The sequence below is a fragment of the Diceros bicornis genome, chromosome 4 (genome assembly GCF_020826845.1).
Source record: "Diceros bicornis minor isolate mBicDic1 chromosome 4, mDicBic1.mat.cur, whole genome shotgun sequence".
In the NCBI taxonomy this organism is placed as follows: domain Eukaryota; kingdom Metazoa; phylum Chordata; class Mammalia; order Perissodactyla; family Rhinocerotidae; genus Diceros; species Diceros bicornis.
In genome coordinates this window covers 43,661,015-43,680,488 of record NC_080743.1, presented here as the reverse complement: position 1 = coordinate 43,680,488, position 19,474 = coordinate 43,661,015, and the positions used below count along the sequence as shown (strand labels likewise).

At 40.0% G+C, this 19,474-nt stretch overlaps 1 protein-coding gene across 2 annotated transcripts; it reads left to right on the top strand.

Annotated features, from left to right (window-relative positions):
• The first annotated feature begins 1,649 nt into the window (after positions 1-1,649).
• On the top strand, positions 1,650-19,147 carry KCNA3 (potassium voltage-gated channel subfamily A member 3). Of its 2 annotated transcripts, XM_058538755.1 has the most exons (4): positions 1,650-4,967; positions 7,905-8,042; positions 9,737-9,800; positions 16,163-19,147. In XM_058538755.1, the coding sequence occupies exon 1, from the start codon at positions 1,650-1,652 to the stop codon at positions 3,375-3,377; it is 1,728 nt and encodes a 575-aa protein (XP_058394738.1). In that variant the 3' UTR covers positions 3,378-4,967; positions 7,905-8,042; positions 9,737-9,800; positions 16,163-19,147. The 2 variants fall into 2 exon arrangements, with proteins under 2 accessions (XP_058394738.1, XP_058394739.1); XM_058538756.1 differs by lacking the exons at positions 7,905-8,042; positions 9,737-9,800.
• Positions 19,148-19,474: the final 327 nt, after the last annotated feature.

The window sequence follows — 19,474 nt, the reverse complement described above, 5'->3', positions numbered from 1 at the left end:
CCAGGAATCCCAGTGGTCCTGGCCTCAGAGAGGAGAAATGTTGACACTCCAGAGCAGACAGAAATGCAAAGAATCACTTACTAGGGAATTCAATTCAACAAACATATACTGAGTTTCTACTATTTATCAGGCACTTCGATAGTTGCTAGGAATATAAATTGGATAAGACCGCGTCTCTGCCCTAGCAAACCTCACGGTTAGGAGTGGCGGTGGGAAGCAATGAACACAAATCACTCTTACTACAAATGGAACTCTCACCTAAGGTATGATAGGTGAGGGAGTTGTCTAGACAACTGTTCTTCTTTTGTAAATGATTTGAATGATACAATAGAAAACACATTTTTAAGCCTAAGGTTGACTCTGAATTGGAGTTGCTAAAATGTCTGGAAACAGAAATTGTGTTCAAAGTGACCACAACCATTTGGAGAAATAGTTTAGGTTCAAAGGGGATAAATGTAAGTTATTATCTCCAGGCCAAAATCAAGCAACAGAGATACAAGTTTCAGAATGAATGTTCTCCCAGTTTAACTACTAGAGTGTGGCAAATTCCCTCCCACAAGGCCAGCAGTGGAACATTAAGTAGAGGGTCTAGGTACAGGTCTCATTCCCCTCCCTCCCAGATACTTGCGATGTGAATTTCCCTTTTCATTTTCCTCTTATTTTCCCACTGACAGGAAATCTCACCATACTGAAAAGACCAGGCCCCGGCCAATCTCAACCAGAAACTTGGTCCTTGGTTCTTCCCAATGGCTGAACTCTCAGCTGCGCAAGTTAGAGTGAACTATTCACTGCAGAAGTGAAGTCCCTGAATGCCTTTAAAGACCCATTATCTTCAGATTCCGGGTGCGAAACTCATCAGCACCCATCACTTGGTTCTGCTTCTCATCCAAAAAGGAGCTAAATTATTGACAGCCCTGCCGGCCTGGCGGTCTTCTGCCCTCAGGTGGACTCAGGATGCTGGCAGCAGGCTTGCTTCTTCCCCAGGCGCCCACCTGGCCTGCTCCCTCCCCCGACACCCCTCTGGGTCCAGAGCACATCCCCATGCTCCCTCCTCGCCTGCCTCCCCTCTGCCACCTCGGCTCTGCGGGGCCCGCCTCCCCGGCGGGCCCAGGTGGAGAGTGCAAGGCGCGGAGGCCCGGGGCGCGCGGGGCCGCGAGTGGCCCAGTGCCGGTCGAGCAGCCCCGCGCCTGGGACGCGGCCTCGCGAGCCGGGGGAGGGGGGCGCTGACCAGAAGCCCGTCGTGCCCAGGGGCCAAGGCTCGGCGGCCGGAGTCCCCGAGGTCCGCCTCGGCTGAGCCAGGGATTGGGGGGAACACTGGGACGCAAAATGAGGGCGCTTCCGTGACCTAGAGGGGCGAGGAGGGCGGGGCGGCTCCTCGGGGGAGCGGGGCGCGCGGCCGCGCGGTGGGCGGGAATCCTGAGGGGACGCGGAGGGGCGGGCGCGCGCCCCACGGGGGAGGAGGCGGAGGGGAGCCGGAGGAGGCGTCTTTTCGGAGGAGCCGGGCGCACCGCGCCAGACCCAGACGGAGCCTCGCGGCGGTGGCAGCGACAGCAACAGGCGGCGGGCTCGGCTCGGGGGCGGAGGCGGCGAGGGGCGGGGAGCGCGAGGAGGAGCGACGCGGCCCCGCGCCGCCGCCTCTTCCCCGCCGCATGGACGAGCACCTCAGCCTCCTGCGCTCGCCGCCGCCGCCCTCCGCCCGCCACCGCGTCCACCCTCCGCCACCCCCCGCGAGCGGCGGCGGCGCCCACACCCTGGTGAACCCCGGCTACGCCGAGCCCGCCGCAGGCCCCGAGCTGCCGCCCGACATGACCGTGGTGCCCGGGGACCACCTGCTGGAGCCCGAGCCTGCGGACGGCGGCGGGGCCCCGCCTCAGGGCGGCTGTGGCGGCGGCGGCTGCGACCGCTACGAGCCGCTGCCGCCCGCGCTGCCGGCCGCCGGGGAGCAGGACTGCTGCGGGGAGCGCGTGGTGATCAACATCTCGGGGCTGCGCTTCGAGACACAGCTCAAGACCCTCTGCCAGTTCCCGGAGACGCTGCTGGGCGACCCCAAGCGGCGCATGAGGTACTTCGACCCGCTCCGCAACGAGTACTTCTTCGACCGCAACCGGCCCAGCTTCGACGCCATCCTCTACTACTACCAGTCCGGGGGCCGCATCCGCCGGCCGGTCAACGTGCCCATCGACATCTTCTCCGAGGAGATCCGCTTCTACCAGCTGGGCGAGGAGGCCATGGAGAAGTTCCGTGAGGATGAGGGCTTCCTGCGGGAGGAGGAGCGGCCCCTGCCCCGCCGCGACTTCCAGCGCCAGGTGTGGCTGCTCTTCGAGTACCCGGAGAGCTCCGGGCCGGCCCGGGGCATCGCCATCGTGTCCGTGCTCGTCATCCTCATCTCCATTGTCATCTTCTGCCTGGAGACGCTGCCCGAGTTCCGCGACGAGAAGGACTACCCCGCCTCGCCGTCGCAGGAGCTGTCCGAGGCGGCCCGCAACAGCACGTCGGGGGCCCCCGCGGGAGCCTCCAGCTTCTCGGATCCCTTCTTCGTGGTGGAGACCCTGTGCATCATCTGGTTCTCCTTTGAGCTGCTGGTGCGGTTCTTCGCTTGCCCCAGCAAAGCCACCTTCTCGCGAAATATCATGAACCTGATAGACATCGTGGCCATCATCCCTTATTTCATCACTCTGGGCACCGAGCTGGCTGAGCGACAGGGCAATGGACAGCAAGCCATGTCCCTGGCCATCCTGAGGGTCATCCGCCTGGTGAGAGTCTTCCGCATCTTCAAGCTCTCTCGCCACTCCAAGGGGCTGCAGATCCTGGGGCAAACGCTGAAGGCTTCCATGCGGGAGTTGGGGCTGCTCATCTTCTTCCTCTTTATTGGGGTCATCCTTTTCTCCAGCGCTGTCTACTTTGCCGAGGCAGACGACCCCACTTCAGGTTTTAGCAGTATCCCGGATGCCTTCTGGTGGGCAGTGGTAACCATGACAACAGTAGGTTATGGTGATATGCACCCAGTGACCATAGGGGGCAAGATTGTGGGGTCACTCTGCGCCATCGCTGGTGTCCTGACCATTGCTTTGCCCGTCCCTGTAATTGTTTCCAACTTCAATTACTTCTACCACCGGGAGACCGAAGGAGAAGAGCAAGCCCAGTACATGCACGTGAGAAGTTGCCAGCACCTCTCCTCTTCAGCCGAGGAGCTCCGAAAAGCAAGGAGTAACTCGACTCTGAGTAAGTCGGAGTATATGGTGATCGAAGAGGGGGGTATGAACCATAGCGCTTTCCCCCAGACCCCCTTCAAAACCGGCAATTCCACTGCCACCTGCACGACGAACAATAATCCCAACTCCTGTGTCAACATCAAAAAGATATTTACGGATGTTTAATATATGATACAAGTGACATGCTGTGCTCAGTATTATGTGGAACATGCCCCCTTGGTCTTTGTATGCCCTCGTTTTATACGTTTCCAGGCCATTCATCAAGGAAAGAACATGAAGAGGTGGAAAGCACACTTCCTTCTCCCTCTCCCTACTGCTTCATACTGAAACAGGTGTCTGTTTTGCAAGTGGGCTGCATTCTCTCAGCTCTCCTTTTTTTTTCTCCCCCTCTCTCTTAATATTGCAAACAAACTTACTTTAAACTTGATTTCTGGTACAAGTCCTATAAAAAAAAAAAAAAAACCCGTATATCCTGGGAGGAAATGAAACTAAAGAACAGTTAAGAGTAACTGTTTAACCTCAGAATTAAAAGGCAGTTGTTTCTTTACTAAGTAAAGTAGGCACATACTTAAACTGTGCTTGGGTTTGATGGGCCCGTCAACGTTATTGAATCTTTAGTTCAATTGCCTATGCTGTGGATATGTGGATGGAAAGTCTAATTAAAACAATGACTTGTAAACCCACCATATTATTTGGTTTTTGACTAGAATTTCTATTTGGAACTCCCCTCCTGGAATTTTGAGCTTCTCTGCAACTTTGAACAAAGGGGAATGCCCAAGATGTCCTGATCTGACTAATATAGTTTAACTCTTGGGGGCTTGTTAAGCATTTCAAAAGTATTAGACTAACAGATTCCTGTGAAGTTCTGTGTGTGTTCCAGCCAGCATCTATCAAAGTCTAGAAACAGATGTTTTCAGTGCTGCTGAGAGAAACAAAAAAATTTCCTAATGCATCTGAGAGATAAGCTTCTGCAGTATCACAAGAAGATTAAAGTGGCAGACACTCCTTCCAGCGGAACTTACTAATTCGGACCTGACTGATGCAGTTCCCATAGCAACCCATGTTTCCTGGGAAACTCGAAAAAGGTTGTCATGGCATCTCTTGCTCTCTAGCCCCACCCCCTAGCCCCTGCCTTTTCCACAATAATCTTTCCAGATGTTTTCTACTTACATGATTTCATAAAGGAAACCACTGTTTGAACAAAGTCTGAGAATCTTCGTGAAGTGGTGAAATGAATCACAAAATGCATATTTTTTTACTACAAAAAAATCATTGATGTCATTCCATAGTGACTGAATTGAGAAGGAAAATATCGTCTTTGGAATGGTTAGATATATACCACAATAAGGCATGATTTGAATTAAATGCCAGTAATAAGGCAATAATTTTAAAAGATGGTTCTCTGTTTCCTTCGTTCTCCAAGAAGTTTCAAGCCAACAAATGAAATTTAAAAGCAAATGTAGAATTGTTCTGTACATAAGCAAATGAAAGATTCAGTCAGTGCACCTGAAACCTTACAAGGGACCTTCAGACTTTCTCTTTAAAAAAAAAAAATCCAGATCCCACAACAGCACTGTTACCATCACAGCACTTGAAAAGCGAAATAAACTTTAAAAATATAAAGGATGCATGTTTTTAACTGAGGGAATTGCAGACAATCAATAAAAAGGAGGGACGGGAAGTAACCAAATCTTGGGGAAATTCCTGCAAGTTTCAGCCCTATGCCAGGGGTTGCCAGAAGACAAGCAGAATCAGGTGAGCACTGTGTGGGCTAATGAGAGCACTCCTTTTGTGTACAGGGAACCAGGGAAATGCCGCTTGTGTCTAGACTGGCGATACTTGCAAAACGAATAATTTTATACTAATTACATGCAAGTGCCTTTTAAAGATCATTTGCAATAGCTTTTCTGTTTGATTTCCATGTTGCTAATTGTCCTGTGGTTGCCATTGCTTATTGCAGAAGGATGGTAAAAAAAAGTCATTGCTCTTCAGAATAACCTTTACCCAAACTGAGCTGAAAATGATTCCATTCCTTCTACTAACCCACTTGGCTTCTGAACAACCTGTTTCCCCTTAAAAAATGAGAGTAATCCTGTTTTTAAAGCTCATAAAATATTTTCAGGTACTCAGAAGCCTACTTTATTTTTTGTGCATTTGAGACAGTGAAAAATAATGAGTCTTATAATAAGACTGTAAGAGGGGGAAGAGGAAGGGAAAAGACAAAAAAAACAAAACAATAGAGGCAGGAACTCTATATACCTGGTCATAGAGTCATTGTTTTTATCTCTATGTGCATCAAAATCGGACTCCTTTATCTAGTTTCTTTTGCTACTTGAGTTACTTATGACATTGATCTACGTTTTGACCAAATTTGTGGTGCTCTTAATGACCAGAAATTCTTTTTATGACCCATTTTGGTGGTAATATGTTAGATACACTGTAGTAATAACATAAGAATAATTTTTGTTTCTGTTCTTAAAAGATCTTAACATAAAGATGAACAAATCACAGTGACAATTTTATTCACATTTGTTCACATGTATAAACTCTGATTAGTTCTATAAGTAAATTACTATGGTTGTGCCATAATTTTTGGAATTGTGTGGTTATTAAATAACAGTTATATGAAGGAGACCTTTATTTTTTTAATCCAGAGAAATATGGCTTTTGAGTCATAACTTTGAGATAGTATAATTGCTTCTAGTCGCCATATTGTAAACTCCTTAAAGGTTATAGGTTCTGTGTCTTGACAAAGTTTTGGATATTAGTGCCTAGCAGAGAATGGAGCACCTTGTATGTATTCAATACCTATTTGACGAGTGAATGGCTATTATCTTACATGAATGTTATTTTCAGGCTTTCAATGACGTGGTTCATAGCATAAATTCTGCAGTCATATTACCAGGTTTTGAATCCTGACTCTGATGTGTGACATTGAGCAAATTACTTAACCTCCCTGTACCTCAGTTTCCTTATTTGTAAAATAAGGATAATAAATAGTACCTCATAGGGTTGTTGTGAGTATTAAATGTTAATACAGGTATAACACTTAGAAAAAATAACTGCATGATATGCAGCAGAGATTTTGCCAAGAGATTACATTATTACATTATTTGCTAAAAGATTGCGTTATTGTGATCATTCCTCACAAACATTGTATAAAGCTTGGTATTCCAAGCTTTGTGAATGCTATGAAATACATAAATAATCAGTGTCTTCCTATTTACTTTCTATATAACAATAATAATTACCCTTTATTAAAGATTAACCATGTCCTGGACACTTCTCAACTCTGTAAGTGGTATTAGCCCCATCTTAGGAGAGTAAAAAATAGATGGTTAAGGTTAAATGATTTCCCTGAGACTTCACAGGTAGGAAGAGACCAGCTATGATTTAAAGCCGGGTCATTCTGGCCCCAAAACCCCTGTTCCTTTTATTGGGTGACTTGAAAGAGATTGATAAAATAAATTTCTTATGCTTTTAGGTTTGACTTCAGCCCGTGGTACTAATTACTGATTTCCTATAAAGAACATATCTCCAGAAACCTATTTCATTCTGTATACTGAAAATTAACCCTTTTCAGATATTTTTAACCATAGGGATCAAATATAAGGGAGAATTGACTCTCCTAGTAATAAAATATTATTTTCTTATATGATCGATTTATCTGGACTTAATATTATATTCAGAAAGTATAGTCAGTCATAGTAGTGATCCCTGCTATAACAATGAATATTTTTCAGTTTTAAGATTAGTTTCCTATTTTCAAGTGTTTTAATCTACCATAGATAATAGTATTATGCAAATTGTTATTTTTCCATCTCCTATCCTTTGCTTAGTTTACTGAAGAACCATGCCAGAAAGTAGTATAAACATTTGGACTCTCCCTGATTAAGAAGGGAGAAATTCCTTAAAACAAAAGAATTGAAAGCCGAAGGAGATTGCCAGTGCTTTGAAATATGTGACATTATTGCCTTACCCAAGCACTCCATGGATCTTTAAGAGCAGCTGTGCTCAAAAAAACATTAGGATGTAATTTTGTCCCACATAATAGCTGTAGCCCCCTCTCTAAGATCCTAAATCACTTAGAAAATGAAAATGGGTAGTGATTTGGGCTTAGAGCAAGATGCAATGAGTCTAAGTTTACACATGCCAGTTAGCTTTGCCAACCACAGACTTCACTGTTGAGCTCAGTTGCACATCTTGGATGTTGAAAGGTGTACATATGTCTGCGTGTACAAAGATTCATGGGAGGAGGTGTGACTGGATCGGTGCACATCCATCAACCCCCCCAGGGAAGATGTCTATACCCTACGTCTGGTGAATCCAGAGCTAAAAATAATAACGTTGTTATTATTTTGTTTCTTTTATGGTGTTTTAAACTGATACTATACCAAATTTAAATACCCACCAACTATGGGGACATAATCACAAACATCTACACATTAGAGGAAGTGTTATATAAGCTATTTCTAAACTTTGAAATAAAATTTTGGGATTGAAATTTTAAATGCACAGTATGAAGAAATTTAAAGTTATGGTTTGTTTACATAAAACTTGTTATTTGTTGGCATATAACGTACTCGAGTAATTGCTTTACCGATAGTATACAAATTCTACATATATATATAATATATACCAATAGTCTGTGCCTTTGAGAACCATAACTAGAATTTACTGACTTCTGTACAGTCAACGTTTTCTACAGCAGTTCCAAGTCCTTCCCACCTCTCAGCTGTGAATAGAAGTGATAACCCCTCCCTCTAAGAAATGCAAAGAAGCACACATGCCCCCCAGTCTGAAGACTTATGGAAACACTGTGAGATAGAGGTGAGGAGCGTAAGAATGGGGAAGAGGATATTTAGGGATTGCATTTTAGGGTGGGGTTTTTTTCTTTCTGTTTTGTGTTTAGCCTTTTAAACTAAGGAAGATAAAACTATTGCTTTTGTAATATTAATTTCTTTTATTTTGTTTGGCAATTTTGTATATATTAATGAAACCACTTTTTTTTTTTTTTTTTTGGTGAGGACGATTGGCCCTGAACTAACAGCCGTGCCTATCCTCCTCTGTTTTGTATGTGGGACGCTGCCACAGCATGGCTTGATGAGCGGTGTGTCCGTCCATGCCCGGGATTCAAACCTGCAAACCCCGGGCCGCCGAAGTGGAGTGCACAAACTTAACCACTACGCCACCAGGCTGGGCAACTTGTTTTTTTATAAACTTTGCAAGAGAGCAAATCAGAGGAGGCAGGAAGAAGGGAGGGAAAGCCATGCAGAACCCAAATCTTACTGTTGTTACTCAGCTCCTAACATCCTGCCAGAAAATGGCCATTGCTATAGAGTATATGATAATAGTATTCTTTACATGCTCACGTTCACCCAGCAAATTTAATTTAAATGATTCAAGTTAGAAAGTTTCCAAATATTTGTCACTGTTTTCAATGATAATATAAACTAATTATGTCTTCAAAATTGTAAAGAAAAAACATTTTATAAAGAAATGTTTTCATGGTTTCTCTCTTTTTCTTTTTTCTTTTTTTGTACTAGATTTGTTTTTCCCTACATTTTGCCATTTTGCACCACTAACCATTGAATGCATTAAAGAAGAAATCTGGAAAAGAGGTTCCATCATTTTCTTGGGAGCCATTTTATTATTGTTGCAACCTAAATAGCACAGAATAGCAACTCTGGCCTGAAAAGTAAATCCTGGGATTCTGGTTGTTAGTAAGATAGCACTTAAATGAACAAAAAATGATGTTTCATCGTATCTGAAGAATGTTATGAATGTCTGTGCATGCAGGGCTCTGACTTTGCAGATACAGAGATCACACCCCACAGCGTGGTAGTCGGGGGTGGAGAGAAGCTTTTTCTCTTCCAGTGAGCCCCAACCTCACCCTCACCCTCCTATCAGAGCACAAAGGCTCTTGGGAATCTCCATTGAGGTCCCCACCAACTTTTTAGAATGAAAGTTGGCATTGCACCTGTGTGTTACATGTCACTCAGCACTGCTATTTCACTTGTTTTTTGTTAACTTTATTTTAAACTCCTGTTCTTTATGGAAATTCTCTCTGAACCTTAAGGTTCTTATTTTTATACATTTAAACATGTTCCTTTTAATTTAGAAAATAAGCCATTGAGGGTAATTTATTACACACGCACACACGCACACTTCACCTGTTCATAAGTTATTCCCTATCTTAAGATATATTTACTTTCTGTCTATAGATCTAAACAATCTAATTCTTTTTCTGAAAATTAGATATTTTGAATTTTCAAAATACTGGTTTTCATTCATATGTGCAGCATAAATTTACAAATTATTTTTATTTCTTATAGCCTTGCTTAAAAGGCAGATTACCTAATATTCTCAATGTATTTATTAATGTAATAATAGATTCATAAAAGTAGTAAGTACATTCGTCTATCACTGAGTTTTGTCATTTTGTCTCCTAAATATCTGTAAGTTTTAGTATCACTAAATATCACTGAGTTTTGTCATTTTTCCTCCTAAATATCTCTAAGAAGAATCCATACTTCTGCCTTGCTGCCACCACCACTTTAATCCACACTACCATCATCTCTATTCTGGGTAAGTATGAAGGTCTCTTCACTGGCCTTCCCACATTTCCTGTGGCCAATCTGACCCATTCTCCACCTGGTAGCCAGAATGATCTTTTTGAGACTCAAATCTGATTATATCAAATCTGATTATATCAAGGTCTTTTCTTTGTTCTTAGGATAGGGACCCAAACGCTTAACACAGCCTTCATGGCCCCACGTGGTCTGGCTCAGCCCTCATATCTAGCCTTATCCTATACCTGTGCTCCTCCCTTCATTCTCTCGTGCTCCAGGAACGCTGATCTTCTTCCAGTTGCAGGATAAGCTCCCTTTCTACCTTGAACTATGGAGATCTTTGCAAATGTTCCCACTGGCAGCCCTCTCCTCCCCTCCTCACCTCATTAACTTCTATTTTTACTCCAATACTTCCTCCAAGACGTCTCTCATGACTCTGGTTTTATCAGTTCCCCTATTATGGTATATTTCATCAAATTTAAGGTGCCTTTGATTATAAGAGCCACCATTATTTTATGTGCTGTTAAAAAAAGAAAAAGTGGCAATTATAAGGGAAAGTACCAGTGATTTTAAGGTACACCACAATTTCATAGATGCTCAAATCTGAAAAAGTATGTCTTAGAATGAATTGAATATAGTATATGATCTTGACATAGCTGTGATTTTACATGTATTTGTGTTATATGATTAATGTCTATTTCTTCTACGAGAGTAGGGACTGTTCTTGCTCTTTGTTCACCATTGAATCCCTTCCCAGTCTCTCCCGAATCTGTTCCAAACAGGCTTTAACCCCTACCACTTCACCAAAGGGTACTTTTCAAGGTCACTGGTGACCTCCTATCGCCATTTCTCACTACTCATTTCATTTGATCCATCTGAAGCATTTGGCACTGCAGAATACTTCCCCCCCACCCCGAGAAGAATTTCTCAATTTGACTTCCAGGATACCACACTCTGGATTTTCTTCCTACCTCTCCGGCCTCTCCTTTTCCATCCCTTTTACTGGTTCTTTCTCATCTCTCTTGGGTCTTAATGTTGGAGAGCCGCATGGGCCATGGCTGAGTCCTTAGATCTCTTTTCTTTGTGCATTCAGTCTTATTTTTATAGCTTTAGACTATCTATATGTAAGTTTCTATCTCCCACCTGAACCTCTCTCCTGAACTCCAGATTGAATTTCCAGCTGTCTACTTAACATCTCCACTTGGATATCTAATGGATATCCCAAACGTAATATGTCCAAAGCTGAGCTTCCCTCTCCTCCCCCCCCCCCCACCCCGCCGCCATCAAGCCTATGCCTCCCACCCTTTCCCATCTTGATTACTGGCAACTTCAATTTTCTGGTTGCTCAAGCTGAAATCCTTGGGATTCTCCTTGACTCCTCTTTTTCTCTCAATTCTCCATCCAATCTATTGGCAAAGCCTATTCGCCCCACTTTTAAAATGTTTCCAGAGTCTTACGACTTCTGCTACTACCTGATCTAAGCTGTCCTTATCTCTCACCTGGATTTTTATAGGACCCTCCTTCCTGGGCCCCTAGCTTCCATCGTTTTCCCTGCTTGAGTCAATTCTCAACATAGCAGCCAGAGCAATCCTTTTAAAACACTTGTCAGATCATGTCACTTTTTGGTAGCAAAACACCCATTTCGCTCCCCATTTCATAGAGTACAAACTAAAGCCCTTACAGTGGCCTGCAAAGCCCTGCCTAATCCAGCCCCCGTACGCCTCTGACTCACTTCTGACTCCTCTCCCATTTGACCCTGCACTGTAGCTGCACTGGCCTCCTTGCTCTTCCTCAAGTACACCAGGCATGCCCCCCTCACGTCTTTGTACTTGCTGTTCCCCCTCCTGGAATGCAGTAGCATCTGATGTCTGCGTGGTTCACTCCATCACCTCCTTAGGTGTCACTGTCTCAGTGAAGCCTTCCCTGGCCACTCTATTTAAAATTGCAGGCGCCACAGTGCTCCCTATATCCTTTTTCTGCTCTATTTTCTCCTTTAACATATTAGAAATTTTACTTACTTTGTTTTCCTTGTCTTCCCTTGCCTTCCATGAGAACAAGGATTTTGTCTGTTCATTGGTACTGTATCCTGCAAGACCTGGAATAGTACCTGGAATAAAGCTGATGCTTAATAAGTATTTATTCGTGGAAGGAATGAGAGGAAGGAAATAGCATTCCAATTTGAGTATTTTTAAACTATAAGCTAAATTTTCATGTTGTATATCTATGCTTCATTTTATCACTGTGAAGCTTATACTCCTCCCCATGCTCTTTTGGATAAAATTCCTTGTAACTGGTTCACTGGAGAAGGCTTCTATTTGGCAAAACATGCTTGAGCAGGTTTTCCACATGAAGTACTACCCAATTAAGGGGATGGAATTCCTTAATATAAATAATTTAAATATAACATTATATGAGATATCACTCATAATCACCAAGGATACCTGGAAGTTAGAATGCTTCACAGAGACCATGTTTTCTACCTAATAGCTAATAGAATGCTGTTTATAAATGATACTCAATATATATTTGTCGACTGATTGGTTTAAGTGGTACAGCAAAAATCAGAACAAACAAGTGGTATCTCTGGGAACTTACCTATCTAGCAGATATTATGAGGAAATTTCCCTGTAAGTTCAATCTTGGTTTCAGCTACTGGTGAGTCTTTAGATATCCACGAGGTCATTACTGTGGAAGCTGATTGAAGACAGCGTTAGAGATTTCACCAATGAGTCACCTTAAAGAATTATGCTACTGTAGTTATGGCCTTAAAATGCATAAAATCGTTTCTTTTACAAAATAACCTAATTTTTAATGTAATTATCAAGTTATATGGTATATCAAGTTATATGTGATCTATATGGTAGGATCACAGAAATAAGCTGTTTTTTTAAGTGATTTTTTTGTGTGTGTGAAAGAAGCTGAGGATATGGAATCCATGAGAAATAAGAGCAGATTCTTAGAGTGACTTTATAATAACAAAACTTAGGCCACTTCTAAATAAAATAGGTGAGAGTCACCAGTAGCGTATGTTGATATCGGGAAATTCCTAGTAGCTTTGAAAAACCAACATACGTAGGATGGAATTACTGAAACTAATTCAAGCATTGATATCCATGAGTACTGCAGATATTGTCATGATTTTAGGTAATATTGTGCAGATGCACTTTCCTCTGCAGTAGGAAGTAGGGATTCTCCTGATATGAGAAGAGGAGGAACTTTCTTCACATTCCTTCTGAATTTTCTCCTTTCCCTGGATTTCTCAGGCAAACTAGACCAGAGATTGACCTGGCTGTTGCTTCTGTACATCCAAGTGGCACAATATCCTTTACCAAATATGTCACTAAATTAAAGAAAACTAACATATGTGCTTGAGATTATGTCTGTAGACCAGTTAGAAACTCTTTTCACTTTCCATCACTTTACACAGTTAAGCCCACATAGGACAGAGATTATGTCTCTTCTGAGGACACATTGTTAGGACTTTTTAAAGAAATGACACAAAAAAAAGAGAATTAAAATGAATACTTTTTGTTTTTTATTTTTTCATGTTTTTTTCCCTGGGTGAGGAATTGTTACATTGTTTATTTTTATTATTTAACTCATTATGGGTTTTACTGGATTTTCTGTTTTAACCTGGAATAGCCAAGGTATTAGATATTTAAGAAGTAGCTTCACGTGCCATTATATTTTATATTTACCTCATGTATGACTACAGGACCAAAAAAAATCAGATATTACACTAATACATTACTTCTGTAAGAAATTATAATAAAAATCATGTTAAACAAGAGTGACTATATGTCAGACTTCAAAATGGAATGGGTGACTAAAAACCACAATAGAAATAATTTCTCCAAGTAAGAACTGTGTTTGAATTGCTTTGTATCTGTATTCTATAAATCTTTTACCTGCAAACATTTTAACTGATTTCAAAAGATCAATTTATTTTACTAGGCAACTGTATGAATTGAGGATATTTATTAGTAGTAGACCTAAATACTGCTCAAAGTAGTAGTGATTACACCTCACAGCTCATTTTCCCATGACACTGCAGATTTTTGACAAAGCTCACATCTTAGCACATTACCAACTTTAATTACTGAGTGAGTTTAAACTTTTTTTGCTTGCCAAGAGTACATAATTTACAAGAGGCCAATCACAGAATTATACATAATTGAGCAAGAAATTTTTCTAGTCCTTGGGGCTAATTCATTGCCATTTAGGTCAGTAGAATTTGTAGAACTTGTTGGTGTGCAGCCAACTCTAAGTTATTTAATAGATGTCCAAGTATAGACACGTGAAAACAAAGTTCCCATAAAACTACATGTTATAGAATGATTTTAACTCTTTCCTCATCAAATACAAATTAGTGAGGCTAACAATTAAGTAAGCAGGGTTTCTGTACCTCTTTCATTTATGCCTTGGTGGAGATATTAATTGCTTCACAAACTTGATAATTATAGAAATTTGTTCTTCTCTTTTCTTGCTTTATATGTTAGAGCATTTATTTGGTCAGACATCTTCAAATATAGGTGACCATTTTCTTTTATACTTCCTTTCTCTCTTTTTATAGAGTTGATTTTGATACTTAAGTCAATGTCCATTTTTTCTGAGCCCTTCAACCCATTTCTTTAGTCACTAATATAAACATTATGATTACTATCCAAATATCACTTTCATATTTTGTTTCTGTCAAATTGCAATTTCCTCCACACCTACAGGCTATTAGGATGCCAAGCTATACCATACATACTTAATAGTCCCAAGAGCCTTGAGGCAAGTACTGACACATGAGGTTAAAAAAAGGCCCAACCTCTTATATAAAAATGGTGTAACAGTAGCAAGATAGGAATAGCTTAATAGAACCATCTCAAAATAACCAATGCTACAGTAGCATTGAGCAGAAGCTAGGCACTTAAGAAGTAAAATGGATAGCAGATCATTCGTGTTACTTGTCATTTTCTTGTAATTAGTAGTCATTAATAGCTGTTAGACCGTTGTAATTTGCAAACTCTCATAATGAAAATTAAGCATACTGTGATGCAAGAATATACTCTTGCTTTTTGACCAAATATTAGTGTTAGGAAGAAGTTATATCTTTGATGAAGAATGATCAAGTATAATCCAGGCCAATAAAGAAAACTTTTCACTAGATGATTTTCTAGCACACCGTAGGCATACAATATTTAGTTTAATGAGTGAATGATTCTTCCATAAAAAGCACATTCAAATTCCAGATCACCATTGTTAGGCATTTACCACTGGTTTTGAGACACCTGCCAAAACCAGGAGTATATATGGGAAACAGTCTTCTCTATGCATTATGATGGATAATATTCACATATTGAAACCTGGAGCTGGGTTTAGCACTTTCTATGTTTGTCTTTGTAAGTATCCTTTATCTTAGTTAATAAATCTCTAGAGTACATCAATCTAATTTTTACGTATCCATTTATTCATTCAGCATATATATACTGAGCACCTCCTATGTGTCACACACTGTGCATTCAACGTATAAAGTGTCTATGTGCCGGACACCATTCTAGATTCTGGATGTAGCAGTGAACAAGACAGTCATACTGCCTTATGCTATTTTTAAGAAACACTTTACTGTCAGCATTTCTAAATAATTTTTTTTTTTTTTTTTTTTTTTTTTTTTTTGTAGTTGGGAGAGGAGAGCACCAAACCTTGAACTTTTATTTCTTAGTTCTCCACACACTCTGGTCAAGTGGTTATTGCTGGTAGATAAGTGTGCAGAGTTCATATTTTAAAGGATCAGTAAATCTGAAAGTTATTTGTAATGACAAGATAAACTATAGGCATAGAATCTGTAGCATGTGGTTTTCACAGTACTCATTTTGAGGCTGTTTCTCTCCCTATCTCCTTTTTTTTCCCCTCTCCATAACTCTTATCTGAGCATGGGATTTCTATTCACTTCAAAAGAGTTCTCATCTTAAATTACCACAGAGGGATGTACAGCTAGAAAAAAAACCAACCCCTGGAAATACATTGAGAAAATTAATATGTATGTTTTTCTAAAAAACAGTAGGTACTCCGAAACTTTCAGATGGTTCTAAAGATGACGATAACTTTTCGTGTTCAAATAGCAATCACATTGGTTTGGGCTACATTTGGAGGTCATTATTGATAAGGAAAAAAGTGTTCATAATTTCAGCATACTCTGAAACTTTTTCTAACTTAAAAATTAAAAGCAGTCTATGTATGGTTAATACATTTAGAAAATTGCTTAAACTTTTCAGGATAACGGTAAAAAAAATAAAGTTTTGAAAAGTATAATGAATAGAATATTTTGTATTAAGTCTATAATTTTTAAAAAACTAAGTATACAGTAAATTATTGTGGTTACTCTGTCCACAGATACCTGAAGAGCCCCTCACATAAAGAACTGTGGAGCTGCACCAACCAGTAGGATGCTCTTTTTCAAATTGCCTAGATCAAGAATGCAGTGTTGGTTATATCGCTGATGGGCGGGGATCTGTCTGCCAGCACATATTTTTGTTTCAATTGACATTAAATAACATGTCTGTGACAAATGCTTTATATAAAGGAAACTGCTCTGAAGCTGGAGGATTCTCTTCAAATTGTGTGCAATATAAATGATATTGATAAAAAGATAAGGACGTATGTTAAAAATACTAAGGTATCATTTCAACCTTTTGACATTTTGATGAAATCTAATCATCCAAAAAGTAATCAGTACTGCTGATAAAGAAAACCTAAATGTTTCCAACAAGCCAACTGTTACTATTTTCTTTTTTCAGCTAATTACTGGACTATGTTTAATCATGAGATATATTAGTGTTATTTTCTATGTTCTGGGTTAGGGTGCAACTTTATTTGTGAAGGTGTGTCATGTACCAAAGGCTCTCATACATCAATTAGCCCATTTACATGTAAATGAGTAAAGTCGACACTGTGCCCAGATGAGTGGTATTAAAGACAGACTTGCCTAAAAGAAATGTGCCTTGCTTGATTAAACATTCTTTTATTTTTTGATTCAAAATGATAGATTTGCAAATTAGTGTCTTGTAGGTAGGTTTTAGCTGAGCTTAACTTAAAAAATATATATTAGTACTTATATGTTTAAGTTGTCTATCTTAACTAATATTTTAACATTTAGTTGTACTTTTCAACAGTTCAATATTATATACTCATTCAATTTAGTTTTCATGCGATGTTTGGTGTGGCGAGACAAAGCACATTCTTAAAGATATATATAGTATTTCATCTAATGTTTATAGAATTTCCTTCAAAATTATATCTGTAAAAGGTTTCTTGACTCATTTTCTATTTTTATATTCTTTTAGAAATGTAACTTTTCAATTGAAAAAAAGCAAAGGTTTAGTTGGAGCAGAGATTCAGGAAGTCATGAAGATGATTTCCCATTTGGGGACATTTCACTTCTGTGCCATTATTAATGTATTTACTGTGACATTTCAGCAGAATGGTAGCTATTTGTATATTATTTAATAAGCCTTATGGAAAGTCAAACTGTGAGCATTTAGTATAAAGAAGACTTTTTTTCATTTCCATATTTTATTTTCAAAATATACCTGAACAAATGCATAAATAACCAATCTCCTGTTATTCAAATGCATAACAATGCTGTTATAATAGGAGCACTTGTAGAATTTCAATTATTATCAAAATATTTCAGTAGCAAAGCCAAAATTGTAATACTCTTGATGCCCTGTAGAAGGAAATACAGGTGAAGAATTTCATTGTTAATATATAAGAAACAGTAACTGAAACAATCTTATACCTACTAGCAGCGAAACAGATGGATAGGAGATGCAATCCAGGTAACTTTCTTTGAGGCAACGTCTACTATGAATTTTGCACAGCCTGCTGGTAATTTCTCTGTGGTCAATATTCTGAGACCAAATCAGTCTAGGAAAAATAAAGTAAAATAGTGACAGGTGTCTCAGATTTGGGCTATGTGAACCTCCAATCTAGATGATTTGTGATTAAAGTGAAAATATAGCCACCACTGTATTTTTGTTCTGTGTTAGCCCACGTAGTAGAGACACTGGCCCAGAGAATAGTCAGTCCATCAGCCACCTTAAGGCTTATAACTGATGATCACAGCCTGGTCAGCAGTGAAGTAATTCACATCAGCTATTGGGATGTTGGAACAAACCAATTAACTGTCCTATAAGAGGTCTTAGATATTCAGATGTTTTAGTAAGGATCAGTAGATGTTACAAAAATAGACACAGGAACTACCTTCATAAAACACCAATGACACAACTTTAAGCATTATAGTACATTTAATATCATATCTGCATTATTATTGCAGGCTACAGTTTCATATAAAGACAAAACCTGGACTTTTGCAATAAAAGCACAGAGTGGTACTGGATAAGTGAATTGTCATATTCAATATGGTTCACTGAATAGGTAGTAAAAATAGTATTGGTCTAGATATCAGGAGACCAAAATTCTTATCCACTTTCTACCTGTGGGACCCTAGATTAGTCACTTACCATGGCTAGCCTTCAATTTCCTAAATTGCAAAGTGGGTGTGCTGGGTTAAATAATCTCCAAAGCCCCTTTCCAGCCCCCAAATCCTCATCACACACATTTGAAAAGGCTTTGAAGAATATTAAGTACTGAGATTTTCTTATGCATTTCTGAAGGAAAGAGTAAATGGAAATAAAATTTAAGCCTTGAAAGTGTCATAAATATGTCATTCTTTAAATTGATTGTGAGAAGAAGAAATAGGATTCTTTCTCTTCTAAGAAGTGTCACTGGTCTATAGTGGGATCCTGAAAAAGTAGAAAAATTACTCTGCAGAATGGAAACATTAATAGCTGGAAAGGAAGGGAGATTATTTGTTCAATTTAATTGTATGTTAAGGTGATTTGAAATTGTATATGAGATGCTAAAACAGTACCAGAGCTTTACTGCACACTCAGCATTATAATCCTGGGATTGGGAGAAGGTGGAAAAAGGTTGGAGGGACAGGAGTGTGCCTTATGATCTCTTGATTCCTTTTGCACAAGAAGCAGTCTAGCAGAGCTTAAGCAGGTGTCTGTGCGTTAGTGCCGGCTCTGCCAATAACTCTCATGTGCCCTTGGGAAGTCCCTTTAACCTCTCTGAGCCCCAATTTCTTTATCTGTACAGTGAAGACTTTAAATTTAGTAATCTGTATGTTTCTTTACATCTTTGAAAACTCTCTCATTTTCAGTGCTCCCCTCCAGTCACTAAGATGCCACATATCTCTACTCATGTGACTGAACAGACTGCTAATCCCAATGTTCGTATTTCTAATATTGCTAATTGACCTCAGCAAGATGTGAAAAATGTAAACCTTACTTTTAATTTTGACCATGGTTTAATTATTATGATTTATCATTTCATCTTTGAATGTTGTTAGTTATCTAAACAAAATGTCTGTTCACGTGAGCCTCTATTTAAATTTTTGTAGTTTGATAAACACTTAGCAAATCAGAATTAAGTATGTTATGCTTACCAATGAACTGTAGTTGATTGTGAGGTGCATTTTTGTGACATTAAAAAGTTAATGCCCCTTTGGTCCTAGAATAAATGGCTGTAATTTAAAATAATATTCACAAAATTTTGTAAATTTTTGTGAATACAAAAGAGGCCTGATAGAGCCATATTGTAATTAATTTTGCTCAGGAGTGAGAAACAAAATTCAGGGAT

What these genes read in the sequence shown, in the direction of transcription:
- KCNA3 (XM_058538756.1), top strand. Translation starts at nt 1,650, where the DNA reads ATGGACGAGCACCTCAGCCTCCTGCGCTCGCCGCCGCCGCCCTCCGCC.